General features: G+C 44.1%; 1 protein-coding gene across 3 annotated transcripts in view; it reads left to right on the top strand.

Moving 5' to 3' along the window:
* Nucleotides 1-19,580, top strand: part of DJ1D (Class I glutamine amidotransferase-like superfamily protein) — a 39,599-nt gene extending 20,019 nt beyond the window's left edge. The window contains exons 2-7 of one of the 3 annotated variants that reach the window (XR_015268862.1): nt 17,196-17,312; nt 17,453-17,893; nt 18,025-18,387; nt 18,501-18,677; nt 18,795-18,962; nt 19,067-19,580. Coding sequence is in view for 2 of the 3 variants with exons in the window: in XM_086818086.1 (XP_086674212.1) it covers nt 17,196-17,312; nt 17,453-17,893; nt 18,025-18,387; nt 18,501-18,677; nt 18,795-18,839 (1,143 nt within the window). In the remaining variant the exon portion in view is untranslated. Of the gene's footprint in view, nt 1-17,195; nt 17,313-17,452; nt 17,894-18,024; nt 18,388-18,500; nt 18,775-18,794 lie in introns of those variants that run through there. The other 2 variants (XM_086818086.1, XM_086818087.1) reach the window with 2 other exon arrangements.
* The last annotated feature ends 625 nt before the right edge of the window (nt 19,581-20,205 follow it).

Raw genomic sequence — 20,205 nt, 5'->3', positions numbered from 1 at the left:
GCTTATTCCTTGCAGGGCCAATGTGACCGCTGAGGATGTTGCCCAACTATTCATTCGGCATTGGTACCCGATTGGCGGGATTCCTAGAACCATAGTGTCAGACCGAGATGCCAAGTTTACCAGTCATTTTTGGAGGGCATTGTTTGATAATTTTGGTACTAAGTTGAATTTTTCCAGTGCATTCCACCCACAGACACATGGCCAAAAAGAGATATACAACCAGTTGGCCTTTGATGTGTCCACGATCAGCAAGGTAAGTGGGAATCGTTTTTGCCTTTAGTTCAAGCTGTTTTGAATGACTCTTTTTCTTCAGCTATTGGCAGGACTCCATATGAGGCAGCATTTGGAAGGCCTTTCCAGTCGTTGTTAACCAGGACTTCGTCTTCAGTACCGGAGGCGAACAGAGTGACGGAGTCTTACCAGGAGATCCTAGAGTCCGTTAAAGACAGATTGGCTAAAGCGCAAGAGGCCTACACTTGACAGGCCAATAAAGACCGAAGGGACATGAAGTTTTCGGAAGGGGATTGGGTGTATCTTCGGATTATGAAGCAAAGATTGAAGCAGGTGGGCAAGTGTAACGGGAGGCGGACGCGTGTATTGGAATCGTATAAATGTGAACAAGATTCTGAGCACTTAACACTTGAGCATTACAACCACAAAGCTGAAAATGACAGTACACCACATAAAGGGGCCGATGATAGGCTGACCCCCCCCTTTAGGTTATATTACCAAAAGAGTCTGCAAAGTACAAGATTACGGGTGCCTGGGGATTCACCACCAGCCTGCACCTGATTCTTCCAAATACATTATGAATGAATACATTTCAAACAAGAGAATCTGTAGGTACATCCGCCCTACACACAGGTACATCCGCCCTGCACAAGCCTCTTCACAGGTACATCCGCCCTGCACAAGAGTATCACAATCCTCACAGGTACTCCGCCCTGCACAAGATGTAAATGGATCTTTAGGTCCTGTTTCCACGCGAGAAACTGATCCAGAAACCTGTGTTCTCCGCGAGCAAATGTCCCCAATGCTTGCCCTAAGCACCTGCTATACCAGGAATCCTTGAGACACATCCATGCTCACATATTCCATTGCTGTCCGGCCTGTTTTGTGCAATAACCAGTCCAAAACAGCAACTTTCTGTCGCGAGAAATCCACCTGTAAAGGGTCCTACAGCCCTGTGGAGGTCCCTAGAGCTGTCCTGTACTGTCCAAGTTGACTTTGGACACCTGTAACCAGCCCAAAACTTGCAATAACCAGAAATTGCAGGTCTGAAATTTACCAACCAGCCCTTTAGAAGAGTGTGGGGATCGTTGTCCAAGCTTGTGCGAGTCCGGGAAGCAAGCAGTAGCAACTCCCAAAGCTCCAACCAGCTCTCCAATATGTTGAATAATGAATAAAACAGCCCAAAAGGCCTCTTGAGGGAGGCACCTTTTTCCAGTGCCACCTAAGGGGCTTGGTGGGTACACATACTAGCTGACATGTGTCCCCATAAGGTGTCCAGGTAGGTGTCCAGCCCATAGTGCTCCATTTGTCCTGTTTGTATAAGTTTAGGTCCAACCAAATGGGAAATGGTCATAAGCTGTCCGGACTTCATTAATTTTGGTCCAACCAAATGCGAACGCATTATAAGTTGTCCGGCCACTTATTAATGAGTGTGGACCTGCAAACCAATAAACCTTAGTAGTAAATGAAGTAAGCTGTAATTTGAGTGTGGACGCACTTACCACCTGCAAAACCCATAAGCCCACAGTTTTAGGCCCAAACAGGAGTGCACACACGTGTCCACAAGGTGCCCGGGCGTCCCCGGTCCCTCGGACTTCACAAGCCAAAATAACAAGCATTGTCCAGGCAGCAAGACAATGTCACACAAAGTAAAATAAAGTTATGGCATGCATCATTTATGCATTGTGCACATGTAAACTTGGAGAACCACCTATCATCATTCTTGTACTTGAAAATATTCCGTCTGCCATCATAACACACCATGTGTGCATGGCCGGAATCCACACGGGCACCGTCCGAAAGTCCACAAATGTCCTGCCATGTCCTTGGACTCATATGCATCCACTCATATGATCCATACACATGCCCGGGTATAATACATACATGCATCCGCATGTTTCTAGGCCTGACACGCATCCGCATGTCCCTAGAATATAGGGGTTTGTGACAGCAAGCGATGCCCAAAGTTGTCTTTCAGGAGCTTCGGACCATTTCCCATCCGGAAAAAGATTAATGAGGTGTCTATGCAGTTAAAGCTACCTCCGAGTTGGACTATGCACGATGTATTTCATGTCAGTTGATTAAAGCCATATGCAGGTCCACCCCCTTTAGAGGTCAAAGACGAAGCGGAACCAGACATTGTTGATGAAGCAGAAGTAATGGTTCCAGAACAGATCCTTCTGCACCGTTTCAAGCATGGCTCAGGCCGAAGACTACGACAATTCCTCACGAAGTTTCAGGACCGAGGAACTCATGAAGCGGTATGGCTCGACAAAGAATTTTTTGAAGACTATCCGGCATTATTGACGGATTATTTGGAGGCTATGCAGCTTCCGTCAAGTTAAGCAAAAGAGGATGTCACGTGCATCCCGCACTTGGATGCCACGTAGACATTTCTGTACAGAAGGTGCAGGACCTGGGATGGTGAACTGGTCCCATGTGAGCCCAGTCCGGGACGAGTCAGCCAGGGATCCATCTCAGATGTCCGAGGTCAGGTGTGCATTGTCCTGCACAGGAGTCTAAGGTCAGGTGTGCACTGTACTGCACATGAAACAGTGCCAGTCCGCGCGCTGTCTCCCTCTAGAATGATGTCAGTGGTTCTGTGTATCTGGTATGGTACCGGATGCCAGATCACTGAGTAGATTATGTTTAGGACAAGGGGCCAGCCCATAGGGCTACCCCGGAGCTTAGTATGGGCATGGGAATGGTGTGAAAACCATCCCCATGAGGGCTAGGAAGGCCCAGGCTGGACCCACCAGCCATGGAAGGGCTGTGGGACAGCCCTAGGGCAAAGATAAGGCTATTTTCAGGAGCATACAGCCTTTACATGGCTGTAGGGCATGTATGGGGCAGCCCATACAGGCTGCCCAGCCTTGGGATTGTGGACAAAACTGGTGTCCAGCCCATCAGAAGCAGGCGCATCACTTTCAGCCTGTTAGGAAAAAAGGCAATATTTTTTGAGATTTAATTCAGCATTTATTGCTGAATTTCCACCAGTCGTGGGACATAGCCTGTTTTTCAGCTGGCCGACTGCTCCTGAGGAGGAGTATAAATAGTGGAGGCCATAATCCCATCATTCATCTCAGTTTTCACCAGGTGCTCAAGCCAATCAAGGGCCAGTCAAGCCAAGGAGATTGCCAAGCAAAGGGGTGGACTTTTGAAGGTCAAGGGCAGGATTTTCCAGCCAAGAAAAGGTCAAGTTTCCTGTATTTGTTTTCAGATTTACATCATTCTAATAAAGCAAATACACCATCCGTGGTGGGGGCCTGTCACCATTTGGCCACCCAAATGGTTCACTCTTGCTTTCACACTATGTACATATTGGATTGGTGTCCATGGCTTATGGAATATGCCTATGCAGGTGATTGACACGTGTCATGCTGTATAGTTGGATATGATATTCCGCTGGGACTTGATGTTATCATGCCCGGAATATCTGGAGGACTTGGCTTTCCGCTGGGACTTGTGTCTTTGTGTACATGCCCGGAAACGCCTGGAGGACTTGGCTTTCCGCTGGGACTTGTGCCTTTGTGTACATGCCCGGAAACGCCTGGAGGATTGGCTTTCTACTGGGTCTGGTATCGCATATACTTGCCTGGAAACGCCTGGTCTTATATGGTTTCATGAACGGAAATTGCTCATGCCAATGCTGCATTGCATAGCATCTTTATGTGCTTGCCTGCAAATGAAATTTATGTGTAGTTCCGGGCTAGGGGACGCCCGCCCGTGAACCGTGCGTGTGAAACTGTCTGCTGACATGGTTGTGTGGCATGTGAACAGGTGGTAAGTATTACCCAATCTAGGCTCAAATAGCCCTTAGGACTTAGCCAATATTTATAAGTGAGTGCGTTCCCACTTCATTAAAGTTTGGGCGCCCAAAAGTCACTTATAAATTATGACCGCTTCCAAGTTCACACTCACTGAAGTCCCGAGGCGGACAAGACTCAATGTCCAGGACTTGATCCTCCCTTTTTACTCATAAATGGGCATCTCCCCATGTCCCTTCACCTGATTGGACCCCAATTCACTTACTTATTAAGAGAAATTCGTGTTTTCTCTTCATGAGGATTTTTGGAGGCTGAAAACTCTGTTTTTCCACTATTTCTCTCCATTTCCAAGCTCTCCATAGCCATACCCAACTTGCTAGGGTGTTTTCCAAGCTTCCAAGAGTGTTTCCAAGTGCTAATCACTCTCCTACTCACTCCCAATGACTGAAATTCAGCAAAAAAGCTCTCATTTTTGCTGTAATTTCTGGTCTTTTTGCTGAAAACCCTAATTTCAGCCTTTCTTTCTCAAGTTGAACCAGAGGGGAAGCTTTCCCAAGGTTCCCTTCATCCTCTTGAAGACTTTTGTCGCGAAGGATTGCGGCAAATCGAAGATATCAACACTTCTAAAGCTTCCAACGCGAAGGCTTCCGCTTGCAACAACTTCTATGAAGACTGGTAAGCTAATTGGACAATGTGTTGTCATTACTTACTGAGTAGAAGGGCAGGACTCCTTGTTTAGCCGCCCTGTGTAGTATTTCTCTTGTCCTATGTGCTCTTGAAGATGTTGCTACCTTGCTTGGTAGAACATAGAGCCAATGGTAGAGAATATGGGCACTGAAGTCGGGCCGGGCATCAAGGCAGCTCCTTGGTGATCTACATCGACATACCATTGTTTTCTAAATGCTGAATTTCATATGCATTGGCATGGAGGATTTGGCAATGGATGCCCGCGAAGCTATGTATTGAATTTCTCCAATAGTAATACAATTTACTCAAGGGAGGGGTCGGCCGTTCCGGCTCATTGTGTGTCTCTTGTCAAATTCAGCAATTTTACTTCTTGTATTTGAGCAAGTGTCCTTCAAATCTTAGTGTATTTAAGTGTATTGATTAGCATTGTGTTCAACCTAGTTACATTGGTATCAGAGCATACGGTTCTCTTTCACTTCTATCGTGAGAGACGGTCACCGTGAATACTAGCTATCTCTACACTTAGAACATTATGGACAGCCATACAATGAATGTTGGAGATGCTAATACAAGAGGCAGGGACAATGAAATGCATGCCTCCAATGCTTTACAGGATGAGCATACTCATGTAGTGCACAATAGGGAACATGAATATGTGGGACAGCCGTCCCGTGGCAAAGAGAAGATGCAAGAAGAAGAGTCCATAGTTTTGAGGGCTGAACTTACTCGTATGCAGGCTCTTCTCCATGCACAACAAGAAGAATTGAATCTCTATCGCCGCGAGGATCCATTGGTACATGATCGTTTGAAGGCCAAGAAAGCTGAATCTTATATGGATCATGCAATGGCAATGATTGCTCAAGAGTTGCACATGCAACCGAGGGATGCAGCACGTGCATACTTGGCTCGTACCGAGGATGCCTATGCAGAAAAGGCAACCATCCCACATGTCTTGGAATCCCCACTGGTGCCCGAACAAGAACTTATGTCTAAGAGGATGAACCTCCATGCGATGGGAGAGGAACAATCAGTGACTTCACGCCATGCAGGAATACCTCATGTAGCCCGTAAAGGATACAATGTTTATGGTAGTGGTCAAAATGTATGTCAAATGCCATTGCCGGCTGAAAATGTACATGCACAACACATGCAACATGGGCTGCAATTTTCTGTTGGTGCAGGTATTCCGCGTATCTCTCATGCCACTCATGCCTTCGAGTGTGCTTGTGAGGGAGAAGTTATGGCTGAAAATGTATCAATGCATGTTGAGGGGCCAGCCATGCCTCATGCTTACAGGGCACATGTATCTATGCCTTATGCATCACCTTTTGGTCCAAAAATGATGCCAGTCATAGGAGCTGTCCCAATGGACAAACATGGGGGAAAACATGTTGAGATGCACACACATGCATCAAAGTCTCGTGACTTCAAAGCCGGAGACAAATCTGTGAAGTTTGACACATATTATGGGGAATACGATGCATCAAAGGCACTTGCTTTTATTGCCCAGTTTGATATTGCTTTTAGTGATGAGGATTTCACTCAGAAATCCATGATCCGGCATGTAAGCATGTTCATGAAAGGCACTGCTGCCCATTGGTGGCTCACGGAGAAGCTCTCACCGAATCCTGTTAGATCATGGAAAGAGTTCAAGGAGAGGTTCTATGCTCAATTCTTGCCTCCCAATGCATTGAATGAGATAACAATGAAGTGGGATTGGGTAAAGCAAAATGAGGGGGAATCGGTAAATGCATATGTACAAAAGTTTTGGAAAGTGCTTTTGGAGGTGTCTCCATTTATGCATGTCACCGAGGCGGAAAGGAAGAGAAGGTTTCAATCGGGATTGCAACCCGTGTACAAAGTGGGATTACAAATGTATCCTGGTCATACCTTACATCAATTAATCGCAGCCGCTACCGCCACCGAGCAATTGGAACTCAAATTGAGTCGATCCAATAAGGCTAAATCCTCATTTCAAGGCAAAGAGAGGGCTGTCCAAAACCTGCAAAATGATGGATAGCCACCTAAAAAGGACCAAAACCAAGCCAAATCAGGTCCAAAAGCTGAAAATAAGTTTGCTAAAAAGCGCCCTTATAAGCCGGCAAACTTTGGTCTTAGTGCTGAGAAGAAGGAGCAATATATGCGTGAAGGCAAATGCTTTACTTGTGGCAGCACTGAGCACATGGCAAGAGCATGCCCAAATAAGAAGAACAAAGCTGAAAATGCTAATGTACCGAAGCCTAATGTGCATATGGTTCCGGATGTGCAAGGCAACACTTCACATGATAGCAAAGATAGGGTTGTATGTAAAGCTTGGGGACAGCTCAAAGATCAACCCGCTTTGTTCATGTTTGATGATTGTGCATCGGAGAATTTCATATCCACCCAGATGGCAGCTGCTTTGGGTATTGAAGTGGAGGACATGGGTCCTCAAATTGAAGCAGGGGCTGCCTTTGTTGGTAGAGAAGTGCAGGTCATGCCTATTTTTGGCAAGTTGCGCATACACATTCAAGGCTATGTGGATCATGAGGATTTTCTTGTGGCGCCTTTGAATGGCTGTGATGTATTGCTTGGAAAGCCTTGGCATACACGTATTGATCCGTGCAAGGCTTACAAGACTAACAGGATCACCTTCATACATAAAGGCCGAGAACATGTAATTGATGCTGGTGAAGAGGGTGATACCATTCCCCTTGTATCTCATGTACAAATTAAGAAAGTAATGAAAAAGAGTTTTTTTGCGTACTTGATTTTTGTACGAGATCCTATTGAGAAAACTAATGTACATGTAAACACTCTTTGTAATGATGGGCTGAAATTTTTGCAAGAGCACAATGATTGTTTTGCTGATGAGTTACCAAATGAGTTACCACCTGTACGACCGGAAGATCATCGCATTGATCTTGTGCCGGGTAGCTCACCACCTAATAGGCCAGCCTATCGTGTAAGTGCATCCCAAAAAGAGGAGATCATGAAGCAAGTGAATGAGCTTCTTGAGAAGGGTTTGGTTCAGCCAAGCTCTTCCCCATATTGTTCACCCGTCCTCTTGGTTCAAAAGAAGGATGGATCCTTTCGTATGTGTGTGGATTATAGAGCTTTGAATAAGCTTACCATCAAGAATCGGTTTCCGATTCCACGCATAGACGACATCCTTGACAAGTTGGATGGATCGGCATGCTTTAGCCGAATTGATCTCAAGAGTGGATATCATCAAGTGCGTGTAGTGCCTGAGGATGTACACAAAGCTGCTTTCAGGACAGCATTTGGGCTTTATGAGTATCTTGTTATGCCTTTTGGTCTTACAAATGCCCCGGCTACATTCAATAGAATGATGGATCGCATATTCCGTGGGTACAGGAAATTTACAGGTGTCTTCTTTGATGACATACTAGTCTTCTCGAAGACCGAAGAAGAGCATAAAGCTCATTTGGCTATTGTTTTTGAAGAGCTCCATAAGCATAAACTCTTCATAAATGCAAAGAAGAGTGAGTTCTTCTTGTCAGAGATACATTATCTTGGGCATATTGTGTCCAAAGATGGAGTGCGGATGGATCCTGCAAAGATTGATGCAATTCGGAATTGCCCCGAATTGAGTTCGGTGCATGAGATCCGCAGTTTTCTTGGATTATGCTCTTACTACCCGCAGGTTCATTCGGCACTTTGCATGGATTGCTTCTCCTTTGCATGATTTGACAAAGAAGAAGGCCGTGTTCAAATGGACTAATGTAGAGAGAGATGCATTCCTCAAATTGAAAGATGCAACTACTCATGGTCCAGTGTTGATCGTTCCAGATTTGCAAAAGCCTTTTTGTGTGGAATGTGATGCATCTGGAAATTGCATAGGGGCTGTCCTTAATCAAGAGGGACATGCCGTGGCTTATGAGAGTCGTAGATTGCATGATGCAGAGCTATCTCTTGGCATTTATGAGAAAGAGCTCTTGGCTGTAATTCATGCACTTACTATATGGAAACATTACCTTCTTGGGGCTGATTTCACTGTGAAGACAGATCACCAGAGTTTGAGATATTTTCTTACTCAAACTAAATTGTCAGAGAAGCATATGAGGATGGCCAATTTCCTCTCTATGTTTCATTTTCAGATTTTGCACACCCCGGGAAAGAAGAATGTAGTGGCCGATGCATTGTCACGAAAGCCGTATGTAGCAGCTATCTCGGTTGCCTCTCATGGGGACTTGTCTACCATGCGTGATTTGTATCATACGGATGCTGATTTTGCCACTATTTGGGCTGATTTGATGGCTGGTCATGCACATGCCTCATATGTGATCAAAGAGGGTTATCTCATGAAAGATAATTGCCTATGTGTGGTGTCTGACATGAGGCAAAAGGTTTTGGATGAGTGCCATGCTCCTCCATATGCTGGTCATAGAGGCATAATGCCTACTACGCACATGATTGAGCGGTATTTCTTTTGGCCAGGTATGCGGAAGGACATAGAGGCACATGTACGTGCATGTATTACCTGTCAAAAGGTCAAATTTGATAGGCAAAAGGCACCAGGTTTGCTTCAGCCATTGCCTATTCCCACGCAGCCATGGGAAAGTATTACAATGGATTTCATTATGGACTTGCCACGTACCCAACAGGGTAATGATGCAATTTGGACAATTGTGGACAGGTTTAGCAAGCAAGCTCATTTCTTGCCGGTCAAAAAGACCATCAAAGCTGAGCATATGGTTAAAATATATCTTGCACAAGTGTTCAAACATCATGGAATGCCGAAGTCCATTGTGGGGGATAGAGATCCCAGGACTACAAGTCTCTTTTGGCGGGCCTTATTTGATAATATGGGCACCAAATTGGACTTCTCATCAGCTTATCACCCTCAAACGGATGGACAAAGTGAGGCTGCAAATTCAGCCGTGTTGGATCTCTTGAAATGTTATGTGGCGGATCAGAAGTCTTCTTGGGAGAAGTACTTACCGCTTGTGGAATTTGCATACAACAACACGGTGCATGCATCCACGGGAAAGGCCCCGTTTGAGATTGTTTATGGTAAGGTGGTTTTGCCACCCATCCTTCGCACAAAGGATGAGATATTTGCAGCTGATGAGTATGTAAGAGACTTGGATATTGCTTTTGCTCAGGTGCGGACAGCCATTGCAAGGTCACAAGACAAGCATAAAAAGGCTGCCGACAAGCATAGAAGGCAATTGGATGTTAAAGAGAATGATTGGGTATTGCTGAAATTTGAGAAAGCAAGACTTGCAAAGAGGCTTGGCAAAGAGGGTGCATATCCTAAGCTTGCAACTAGGTACTATGGATCTTTTCGAGTGATCGAGAAGATCAATGAAGTGGCTTTCAGATTGGCATTACCTAGTCATTGGCACATACACAATGCTTTTCATGTGAGTCTCCTTCGCAAGTATGTAGGGCCGGAGCCCAGTGAAATCGTCATTGAGGATCCACCAGAAGTGGATGAGCTTGAGGAGATCTTGCAGCCAGAGCAGATTGTGTATCACAAGGAACGCAAGCTTGCTGCAGGCAAAGTTGTGAGGCGTTACCTTGTGAAGTTTAAGAACTATCTTCCCATTGATGCTAAATGGGTAGATGAAGAGTTCTTCAAAGATTGCCCGCATGTGCTTCAGACATATTTGGATGCATTTCAGTTGCGGACAACTGTTTAGAAGCGGGGGGGGAATGTCACCATTTGGCCACCCAAATGGTTCACTCTTGCTTTCACACTATGTACATATTGGATTGGTGTCCATGGCTTATGGAATATGCCTATGCAGGTGATTGACACGTGTCATGCTGTATAGTTGGATATGATATTCCGCTGGGACTTGATGTTATCATGCTCGGAATATCTGGAGGACTTGGCTTTCCGCTGGGACTTGTGCCTTTGTGTACATGCCCGGAAACGCTTGGAGGACTTGGCTTTCCGCTGGGACTTGTGCCCTTGTGTACATGCCCGGAAACGCCTGGAGGATTGGCTTTCCACTGGGTCTGGTATCGCATATACTTGCCTGGAAACGCCTGGTCTTATATGGTTTCATGAACGGAAATTGCTCATGCCAATGCTGCATTGCATAGCATCTTTATGTGCTTGCCTGCAAATGAAATTGCATGCTGTTTTCATGCCTGCATGACCTATGTGTAGTTCTGGGCTAGGGGACGTCCGCCCGTGAACCGTGCGTGTGAAACTGTCTGCTGACATGGTTGTGTGGCATGTGAACAGGTGGTAAGTATTACCCAATCTAGGCTCAAATAGCCCTTAGGACTTAGCCAATATTTATAAGTGAGTGCGTTCCCACTTCAGTAAAGTTTGGGCGCCCAAAAGTCACTTATAAATTATGACCGCTTCCAAGTTCACACTCACTGAAGTCCCGAGGCGGACAAGACTCAATGTCCAGGACCTGATCCTCCCTTTTTACTCATAAATGGGCATCTCCCCAATAAATGGGCATCTCCCCATGTCCCTTCACATGATTGGACCCCAATTCACTTACTTATTAAGAGAAATTCGTGTTTTCTCTTCATGAGGATTTTTGGAGGCTGAAAACTCTGTTTTTCCACTATTTCTCTCCATTTCCAAGCTCTCCATAGCCATACCCAACTTGCTAGGGTGTTTTCCAAGCTTCCAAGAGTGTTTCCAAGTGCTAATCACTCTCCTACTCACTCCCAATGACTGAAATTCAGCAAAATAGCTCTCATTTTTGCTGTAATTTCTGGTCTTTTTGCTGAAAACCCTAATTTCAGCCTTCCTTTCTCAAGTTGAACCAGAGGGAAAGCTTTCCCAAGGTTCCCTTCATCCTCTTGAAGACTTTTGTCGCGAAGGATTGCGGCAAATCGAAGATATCAACACTTCTAAAGCTTCCAACGCGAAGGCTTCCGCTTGCAACAACTTCTATGAAGACTGGTAAGCTAATTGGACAATGTGTTGTCATTACTTACTGAGTAGAAGGGCAGGACTCCTTGTTTAGCCGCCCTGTGTAGTATTTCTCTTGTCCTATGTGCTCTTGAAGATGTTGCTACCTTGCTTGGTAGAACATAGAGCCAATGGTAGAGAATATGGGCACTGAAGTCGGGCCGGGCATCAAGGCAGCTCCTTGGTGATCTACATCGACATACCATTGTTTTCTAAATGCTGAATTTCATATGCATTGGCATGGAGGATTTGGCAATGGATGCCCGTGAAGCTATGTATTGAATTTCTCCAATAGTAATACAATTTACTCAAGGGAGGGGTCGGCCGTTCCGGCTCATTGTGTGTCTCTTGTCAAATTCAGCAATTTTACTTCTTGTATTTGAGCAAGTGTCCTTCAAATCTTAGTGTATTTAAGTGTATTGATTAGCATTGTGTTCAACCTAGTTACAGGGCCCTACAGAGGGTAATTGGGACCCAATACTGTGTCCTCTCCATCTCCCCCTTCTCTCTCTATTTTCTGCACATCTCCTTTCAGTTTGTGCGTTAATTCCGTCGCGAAAAGAGTGCTGATTTCTGAGTTTTGAAGTACCGATCCTTCTCCAAAGCTTCCGCATACTACATGGATTATATCTATGGTTTCTCATTTGGCCGAAATGCCTATAAACTAGGAGAACTAGAGTATACCTATGATATTAACTATGGAGAACCAACTTTTCTATCACCATGGTTTGTGATCTAGAATGGTACCAAGTTTGTGTGCATAGCACATGTTTCTGTGCGAGGCACTAGTTTCTTGTGCATGGCACTTATTTAAGTGTCTTAGCACTTGGTTGGTGATTTTCATTGGCATATGATTCTCTCATTGATATTGGTGATTGCGACACAATTGGCTCTTGTGACTATGTCTAGTATATCTTCCATGGAATTCTTGCCCATTTATTTTGGAACATGATTATGATATTTAGACTTACGGGACTGTTTTGTCTCGCCCATTTATTTTGGGACATGATTTTGATATGGTATTATGGAGACTTATTTAGTCTTACCCATTTATTTGAGACATGGATTCTTCAATTATATTGGATTTTTGAGACTGTCTCGTCTCGCCCACTTGATGGGACATGATTATATCTTGAATATATGGTTTGAAGCTTAAAGTTGTGGACAACTTGTAAGAAGTAGGAGAGGGTATCACCAGCCTGGACATTTCCCAATATGAAAGGGGTCTGGTGAACTCCAAGATGTTTAAATATTTGGAAAGTACAAGCTTTGGGAATGGGAGATTATCCTACAATACAAAGAATCACACTCCTAAAATTTAGGAGTTGCTATGTTTGGCCCGGACTCTGATGGAAATTCTGTTCACGTCATTACATTTGAAATTGAGCAAATACCAAGAGTTACCAAAGTACCTATGACAAATGGGCTACCAGTTTAGAGATAAAGTTTATGGAAGGACCCATCTCTTAGATTGGGACATGTGGCAAGAAAGTGGACCAAAGTGAGACAAGTGGCCTGACACTTGTTAGAAAGTGGATCAAAGTGAGACAAGTGGCCTCACACTTGTCACTTCATCTTTTGTGTGGCTCTCCACTTGTCATCATAGCCTTCTCTTTCCTTTTTCACTCATGGGAGTCCCAAATCTATAAATTGGAACCCTCTCTCTTCATTAAAGGAGAATCTCTTGCTGCACACTAGCCTCTATCACCGTTAAAGGCTTCCCTAATGATGGCTACTCTCTTTCTCTCTCTCTTGAAGGCTGCCCATGAAGAATACCGGCTGTTGGGAACTGTTTTGGAGGCTTTCATCTCGCGAAGAAATACTTAAGGCAAAATCATTCTATTATGATTTCTAGCCACTGTACTTGTTGTACAAGCCCTTGTACCAACCACTGTACCAGTTGTACCAGCCATCGTGCTTGCTATACCAGCCCTTGTACTTATTGTACCAACTTAATGGAGAGTTGTACTTGTTGTACTTGTTCTATTGCATGAAGACCCGTGGTTTTTGGGAAAGAATCAATACCCGCAGAGAGGTATATAGTTTATATTGTTGGCTCGGCATTTCTATAGCTATGTGCTGGTTGAATTTTATGGTTGCCTCATGTTCGGTTGTGTTATGGCATTTGTATATGGATAATCCAGCATCTCCCATGGGGAGAGTATGTACATGATATTATTCTCCTTGGGTAATAAAATACTCCAAGGGGGGGGGGGGGGGGGGGTCGGCCCATTCCGGCCTCTATGCGGTGTCACACGTGCAAGCTCCATTTTCAGCATTTGTGGATGTTTTGTCCAGCTTTTATGTTTTATGCAAAGTGATGATGGATATGTGTTAAAGTTGTTGCCATGTTTTAATGTTTTAATGTTTTAATATGCATTGATGGTATCAACAAGTGTGTCAAAGGCCCTAGTCCCTCGGGCACTCCGAGTTTCAGCTGGTTGGCTAGGCCAAAGGCTGTCGGCCAGCAACAAGACACAAAAAGATGAAAAAAATCTAATAAACCTAGAATAATCCAAATAAATGCATATGCTCAGCTTTGATGGTCTTTTTGACCGGCAAGAAATGAGCTTGCTTGCTAAACCTGTCCACAATTGTCCAAATTGCATCATTACCCTGTTGGGTCCATGGCAAGTCCATAATGAAATCCATTGTAATACTTTCCCATGGCTGCGTGGGAATAAGCAATGGCTGAAGTAAACTTGGTGCCTTTTGCCTATCAAATTTCACCTTTTGACAGGTGATACATGCACGTACATGTGCCTCTATGTCCTTCTGTATACCTGGCCAAAAGAAATACCGCTCAATCATGTGCGTAGTAGGCATTATGCCTCTATGACCAGCATATGGAGGAGCATGGCACTCATCCAAAACCTTTTGCCTCATGTCAGACACCACACATAGGCAATTATCTTTCATGAGATAACCCTCTTTGATCACATATGAGGCATGTGCATGACCAGCCATCAAATCAGCCCAAATAGTGGCAAAATCAGCATCCGTATGATACAAATCATAGAGGGTAGACAAGTCCCCATGAGAGGCAACCGAGATAGCTGCTACATACGGCTTTCGTGACAATGCATCGGCCACTACATTCTTCTTTCCCGGGGTGTGCAAGATTTGAAAATGAAACATAGAGAGGAAATTGGCCATCCTCATATGCTTCTCTGACAACTTAGTTTGGGTAAAAAAATACCTCAAACTCTGGTGATCTGTCTTCACAGTGAAATCAGTCCCAAGAAGGTAATGTTTCCATATAGTAAGTGCATGAATTACAGCCAAGAGCTCTTTCTCATAAATGCCAAGAGATAGCTCTGCATCATGCAATCTACGGCTCTCATAAGCCACGGCATGTCCCTCTTGATGAAGGACAGCTCCTATGCAATTTCCAGATGCATCACATTCCACACCAAAAGGCTTTTGCAAATCCGAAATGATCAACACTGGACCATGAGGAGTTGCATCGCATCACCCTTGTCACCAGAGTCTGCATCCCTTCCGGCGCTCACTACCACCTCGGAGTGCCTCTGCATCCTCCGATGCGAGCCTTCGACACGAACCACCTCACGGAGTGCCTTTGCCTCACATCGACACGAGCCTTCGTCACCGACCGTGCTTCAGCACCGACATCGTCTTTGCTTCTGGTCTTCTCCTACTCAGAGTCTCCTCACATCAGAGTGCTCTTGTACATATGTTTACGCACCATTATATATAGACTCACTCACCTATTTCATACTGTGTTGTTTTGCTCTGATCTCTCACACATCTGGTCCTTTCGTACTTTTGCCCTCACAGTACATAACATACTTCCCCTCTTGAGATGTTTCCACTCATGGGAACCATACTCAAGAATCAGCTTATTTCTAAGGTGCCGTTCCCTAAAATCAATAACTGCTTCTAGGTTCAGGTGGAACATAAGACAAGTTCTCAACCTCAATAAATTCTTTAGGAATCACAATGTTATCCTCAGTACCCAACATCTCTTTCAGTTTTTGACATGAAAGACTTGATGAACTTTGACATTCTAAGGTAGTTCTAGCATATAATCCGTCTCGCCGATCTTTTTAAGGATCTGGAAAGTTCCCCAATACCTAGGGGATAACTTCCCAACCTTTCCCATCCGTAACGTCTCTGAACTCTTGGGTACTCACAAATACACCACCATTTCCTCGGATTCCCTCGGAACACTGTTTATCAGTATAAAACTGTGCTCTATCTTGAGCACTCTTGATAGAATCTTTGGTTACAACAAACATTTCTTGCATAGCTTCCAAGAAATCTCTAGCCGCATCAATTTGAATAAGTCCCATAGCAATCGGAGATCTAGGTTGGTAATTGTACATCAACGTAAACGGACTGTAACCAATGGCCACATGCTTAGCACTATTATGGGCAAACTCAACCATCGGAGTGTACCTCTCTCAATCTGATGGTCTCTTGGAAACATATGCATGAAGTATATTCTCCAAAACCTGATTCACCCTCTCCGTTGGCCCGTCGGATTGAGGATGATCAGAGGAACTCAAACTCAGCTTGGTCTCCGATTTTTGGAAGACTAGCTGCCAGAAGTGTCTAGTAAACTTCGAGTCCCTATCAATCACTATGTCAGAAGGTAATCCATATAATTTGAAAAGCTGCTCAACAAACTGCTATGCCAATTTAGGACCTGTTATTGATTCCTTGTGGGTAAAAATCTTGCCATCTTTGTCAATCTGTCTACCACCACCCAAATTGCATCATGCCCTTTGCGAGTGCGGGGTAAACCGATGATAAAATCCATGGAAATACTCTCCCATTTATTATAAGGGATCTCTAGAGGATGTAATATTCCTCTAGTCCTAGGGTGCTTAGCCTTATTCACCTGACATTGATGACACTTTGCCACATAGTCCTGGACTTTTGCCCTTATCTTGGGTCGGTAAAACATATGTTTTACCAAGTCATAGGTTCGTTGTTTAAATCAGTATCTTGTTCTTAATCAGTATCTTGTTCTTAATCAGGCTTTGGGCTCTGGATTAGTACGGCAAGGTCTCTGTGCATGCAACACATTATGTCTTGACTTGGTATTTAGCCCCCAAAGGCTAACCCTCTTGAGCTGCCACAATATCATCTTGAGAGCCATAGTGTTGACAAAGCACCCTTCACTGCGACCTTCATATACAGAACGCTGAAGCTAGAGATGGGTCAGCTATTGAGTTTGTTTTGAATCATCTCCAAACATAGATGATTTGTTGGAAACGAAGAATTTTTTTTTCTCCGTTGAGTAGATCGTTCTCTTTTAGCATTGATTGCTCCTTTGAAAGCAATAGTCTTAACTTCTTCACTTTATGAACAATCAGGACAATTTGATGCATTGGATCACAACTTTTTATCAAGAAAAAATTTCATTCACAAAAAGTAGTCAAAGAGCATTTCATCTCCACTGGAGAAGCTTTCCCATATTAAGAATCTTGCTCACCATAGGATACTAAGGCACACCATCTTCACAAGATTATGAAAAAAGTGCTGTCTTTGATCAAGTTCAAATACCTTTTTTGTTTTGTTTGAACCCCATTTAATGCATTTAAGGATTGATTTGGCAAATGAGTTTGACATTTATTGTGTCATCGTTGCAGGTGATGGTACCTTTTCAAGCTTTACAAGCATATGGTTTGAAAGTTGATGCAGTATGCCCGGCTAAGAAGGCAGGAGAATCGTGTAAAACCGCAGTGCACGACTTTGTTGGATATCAGGTAGTGTCTTTGTAGCAGAGGTGAAGTTCTGAAGCCGTCGATAAAGTGTACTGCTTTTAAGAACTACAATTTTGGAGTGGTAGTACCAATAGTGGCATATCTGTTGCGGATCTCTGTGATTTTCTCTTTTCGGAACGCAGACATACAGTGAGACCCCCGGACACAATTTTGCATTGACGGCGACATTTGAGGAAGTTGATGTGAACAACTACGACATTTTGGTGATCCCAGGTGGAAGGGCTCCGGAATATCTGTCCATAAACGATGCCGTGATTGAATTTGTCAAGAACTTCGCCTTTTTGAACAAACCTATTGCTTCTATCTGCCATGGGCAGTTGATTCTGGCTGCAGCAGGTTTGCTCAAAGGAAAGAAATGCACGGCATACCCTGCGGTCAAGCCTGCTATAGATGCTGCAGGGGGTTTTTGGTTAGATCCTAAGCCTATCACAGCATGCTTTACTGATGGGCACCTTATCACTGGAGCAGCCTGGCCTGGGCATCCTGAGTTTTTGAGCCTTTCACTGAAGGCGTTGGGAGCTAAGGTGTCAAACACGGATAAGAAGGTTCTCTTTCTGTGTGGGGTAAGATATCTCTTAAATATCTTTGAGAAATGACCTACATGAGTTTTTCTATGGTTGGTTTCCAATGGTGTATTGATAATGCTGGGTTTCTTTCCCCACCCCCCCTTCCTTTCCCCCCTCCTTTCACACAGGACTACATGGAGGATTATGAGGTTATGGTTCCTTTTCAAGCTTTGCAAGGTTTAGGCTACGTGGTAGATGCCATTTGTCCTGAGAAAAAAGGAGGCGAGAAATGCCCAACGGCAATACATGATTTCGAGGGTGCACAAACTTACAGTGAGAAACCAGGGCATAACTTCACACTCACGGCAGACTTTGATGAAGTGAAAGCACATGATTATGATGCTTTAGTCATTCCCGGAGGACGAGCTCCAGAGTATTTGTCCTTGAATGAGAAGGTTTTAGAGATTGTGAGGGTGTTCGCAAAGTCCAATAAGCCCATTGCTTCTATTTGCCATGGCCAGCAGATTCTGGCTGCTGCGGGAGTTTTGAAGGTAAAAAATATTGTGCAGGTGAAATTCCTTGTAGAACGAAGAGTAAACAATGTTTACCTTTGTCTTTATGCCATATTATCTAATATTTCTCTTCAATGGCAATGTCGTGACAGGGTAAGAAATGCACTGCCTATCCAGCAGTAAGACCCCAAATTGTCAATGCTGGGGCAGAGTGGCTTGAGCCCAATCCCATTTCCAAGTGTTTCAGGGATGGAAACCTGGTAACTGGAGCTGCTTGGCCTGCCCACCCAGAGTTTATATCTCAGCTCATGTCTCTACTTGAGACCAAGGTGGTTTTTTGAAGTAGTTGCTCTCTTGAAACAGCCAGACTCGACATAGCTGCTTTGTTTTTAAGTGATCATCTATAATATATTAATCTGTTGTGTTTTTTTTGATTTTGTATGAAGGATGCTTACCTTATTTGGTTTTGTATCAAGTCCTGCTTTATCTAGCCAAGCAACTCAACTCCATCAAGTTGCCATAAGAACTGCACCCCAAAGTTTTGGTGGAGTATGGCAAAAGGCTTCCAGCGTGTCAGCAGCATAGCCGGACTCCTGTTATTGCTTGATACACTGGTAAAAATGGTTGGGTACATGCTATTTTCATGGTGCAAAGAGCCTAAGCAGCTGGCTTGACAATGGTTTAACTTGCCTCATTGTAATAAATTAACTTCTTACAGCTGGTTGATGAAGTTGAGTTGCTCGGCTGAACTGTGCTTTGAAGATGGCTGAAAATGGGGACAAGCATTAGTTGCTCCAGAGTAATAATTTGCCCCCACCCAATATTATGCACTATCTAAGACTGGTGGGATGCAGCTCTAAGGGCTCTTTGCACCCACCAATTTTCGAGGGGAGTCCAGTTGCACTGCTGAAGCTGAAAGATGAAGCCCTTTTGCTGTGGGAAGGCGAGGTTTTTTTAGTGATACTGGAGCAATTCTGGCACTAGCACTAGTCACCGCTCTGATCTTTGTCATGCCTGCCTTTGCCTATACGGCTATTCTTAACAGCGAGTCGTCACCACCGTTTGCTAGATGAGAAAGAATTGGAGTTGGCTTTTGTTTGCTTGTCGCAGTCAAATTTGCCGCTTCTTTTTATGTCTGTGTATGTTTTGCTGTGACTGGACACCACTTCTTCTTAGTTGGCTAGGCTATGCAAGATGATCTTTTTGACTTGAAAAGAGTGCACATTGATTCATCATGCCTTATGCAAGTCTAATTCACAATTGTACACATCTTTTGGCTCAATAGTTTTAATGATCAAATGCCTGCTGAATGGCTCTCTAATTCATTGCTTCCATGTAGGACAATTTGTTAAAGCTAGAGATTGATTGCACTAATACATGAGCCTTGCGTGCTCGTGTGCAGCCCCCCGCCCCCGTGCCAAACAACACACACACACACGCACACACACACACGTGCACGCACGTACGCATGTACCGATCAACAAGATCTGGTGAGGAGCATGACCAATTCATAATGTCATGCCTCATTTTTCCTTAATATTTACTTATTTATGATAGAACTAACTGCTTTATATTTATGATAGTTGACCAACTATGTAAGACTCTTTTGCACGAAACCTCCAGTGCTTAAGTAAATTACTACATGCAAGAAGGATGATCTTGCAAACCTTATTTTAAAATAAGTCGTGAGGGCCTCATTAACTACTTTTTATGCAAGCCTTTGTGGAGCTTAAACCTTTGCTCGACCAATTTGACATCCATTTGGAAGGGGGTTGCACTTGCTACCCTTTTTTGATCCCCTCTAAATGAATGAGAGGAGGCATCATCCTCCAAAAATAAACCATGTAGCCAGCATGT

The sequence above is a fragment of the Cibotium barometz genome, chromosome 24 (genome assembly GCF_041138505.1).
Source record: "Cibotium barometz isolate CiBa-2024 chromosome 24, ASM4113850v1, whole genome shotgun sequence".
In the NCBI taxonomy this organism is placed as follows: domain Eukaryota; kingdom Viridiplantae; phylum Streptophyta; class Polypodiopsida; order Cyatheales; family Cibotiaceae; genus Cibotium; species Cibotium barometz.
The sequence above is the reverse complement of the archived record's forward strand: the minus strand, read 5'-3'. Positions and strand labels throughout refer to the sequence as shown.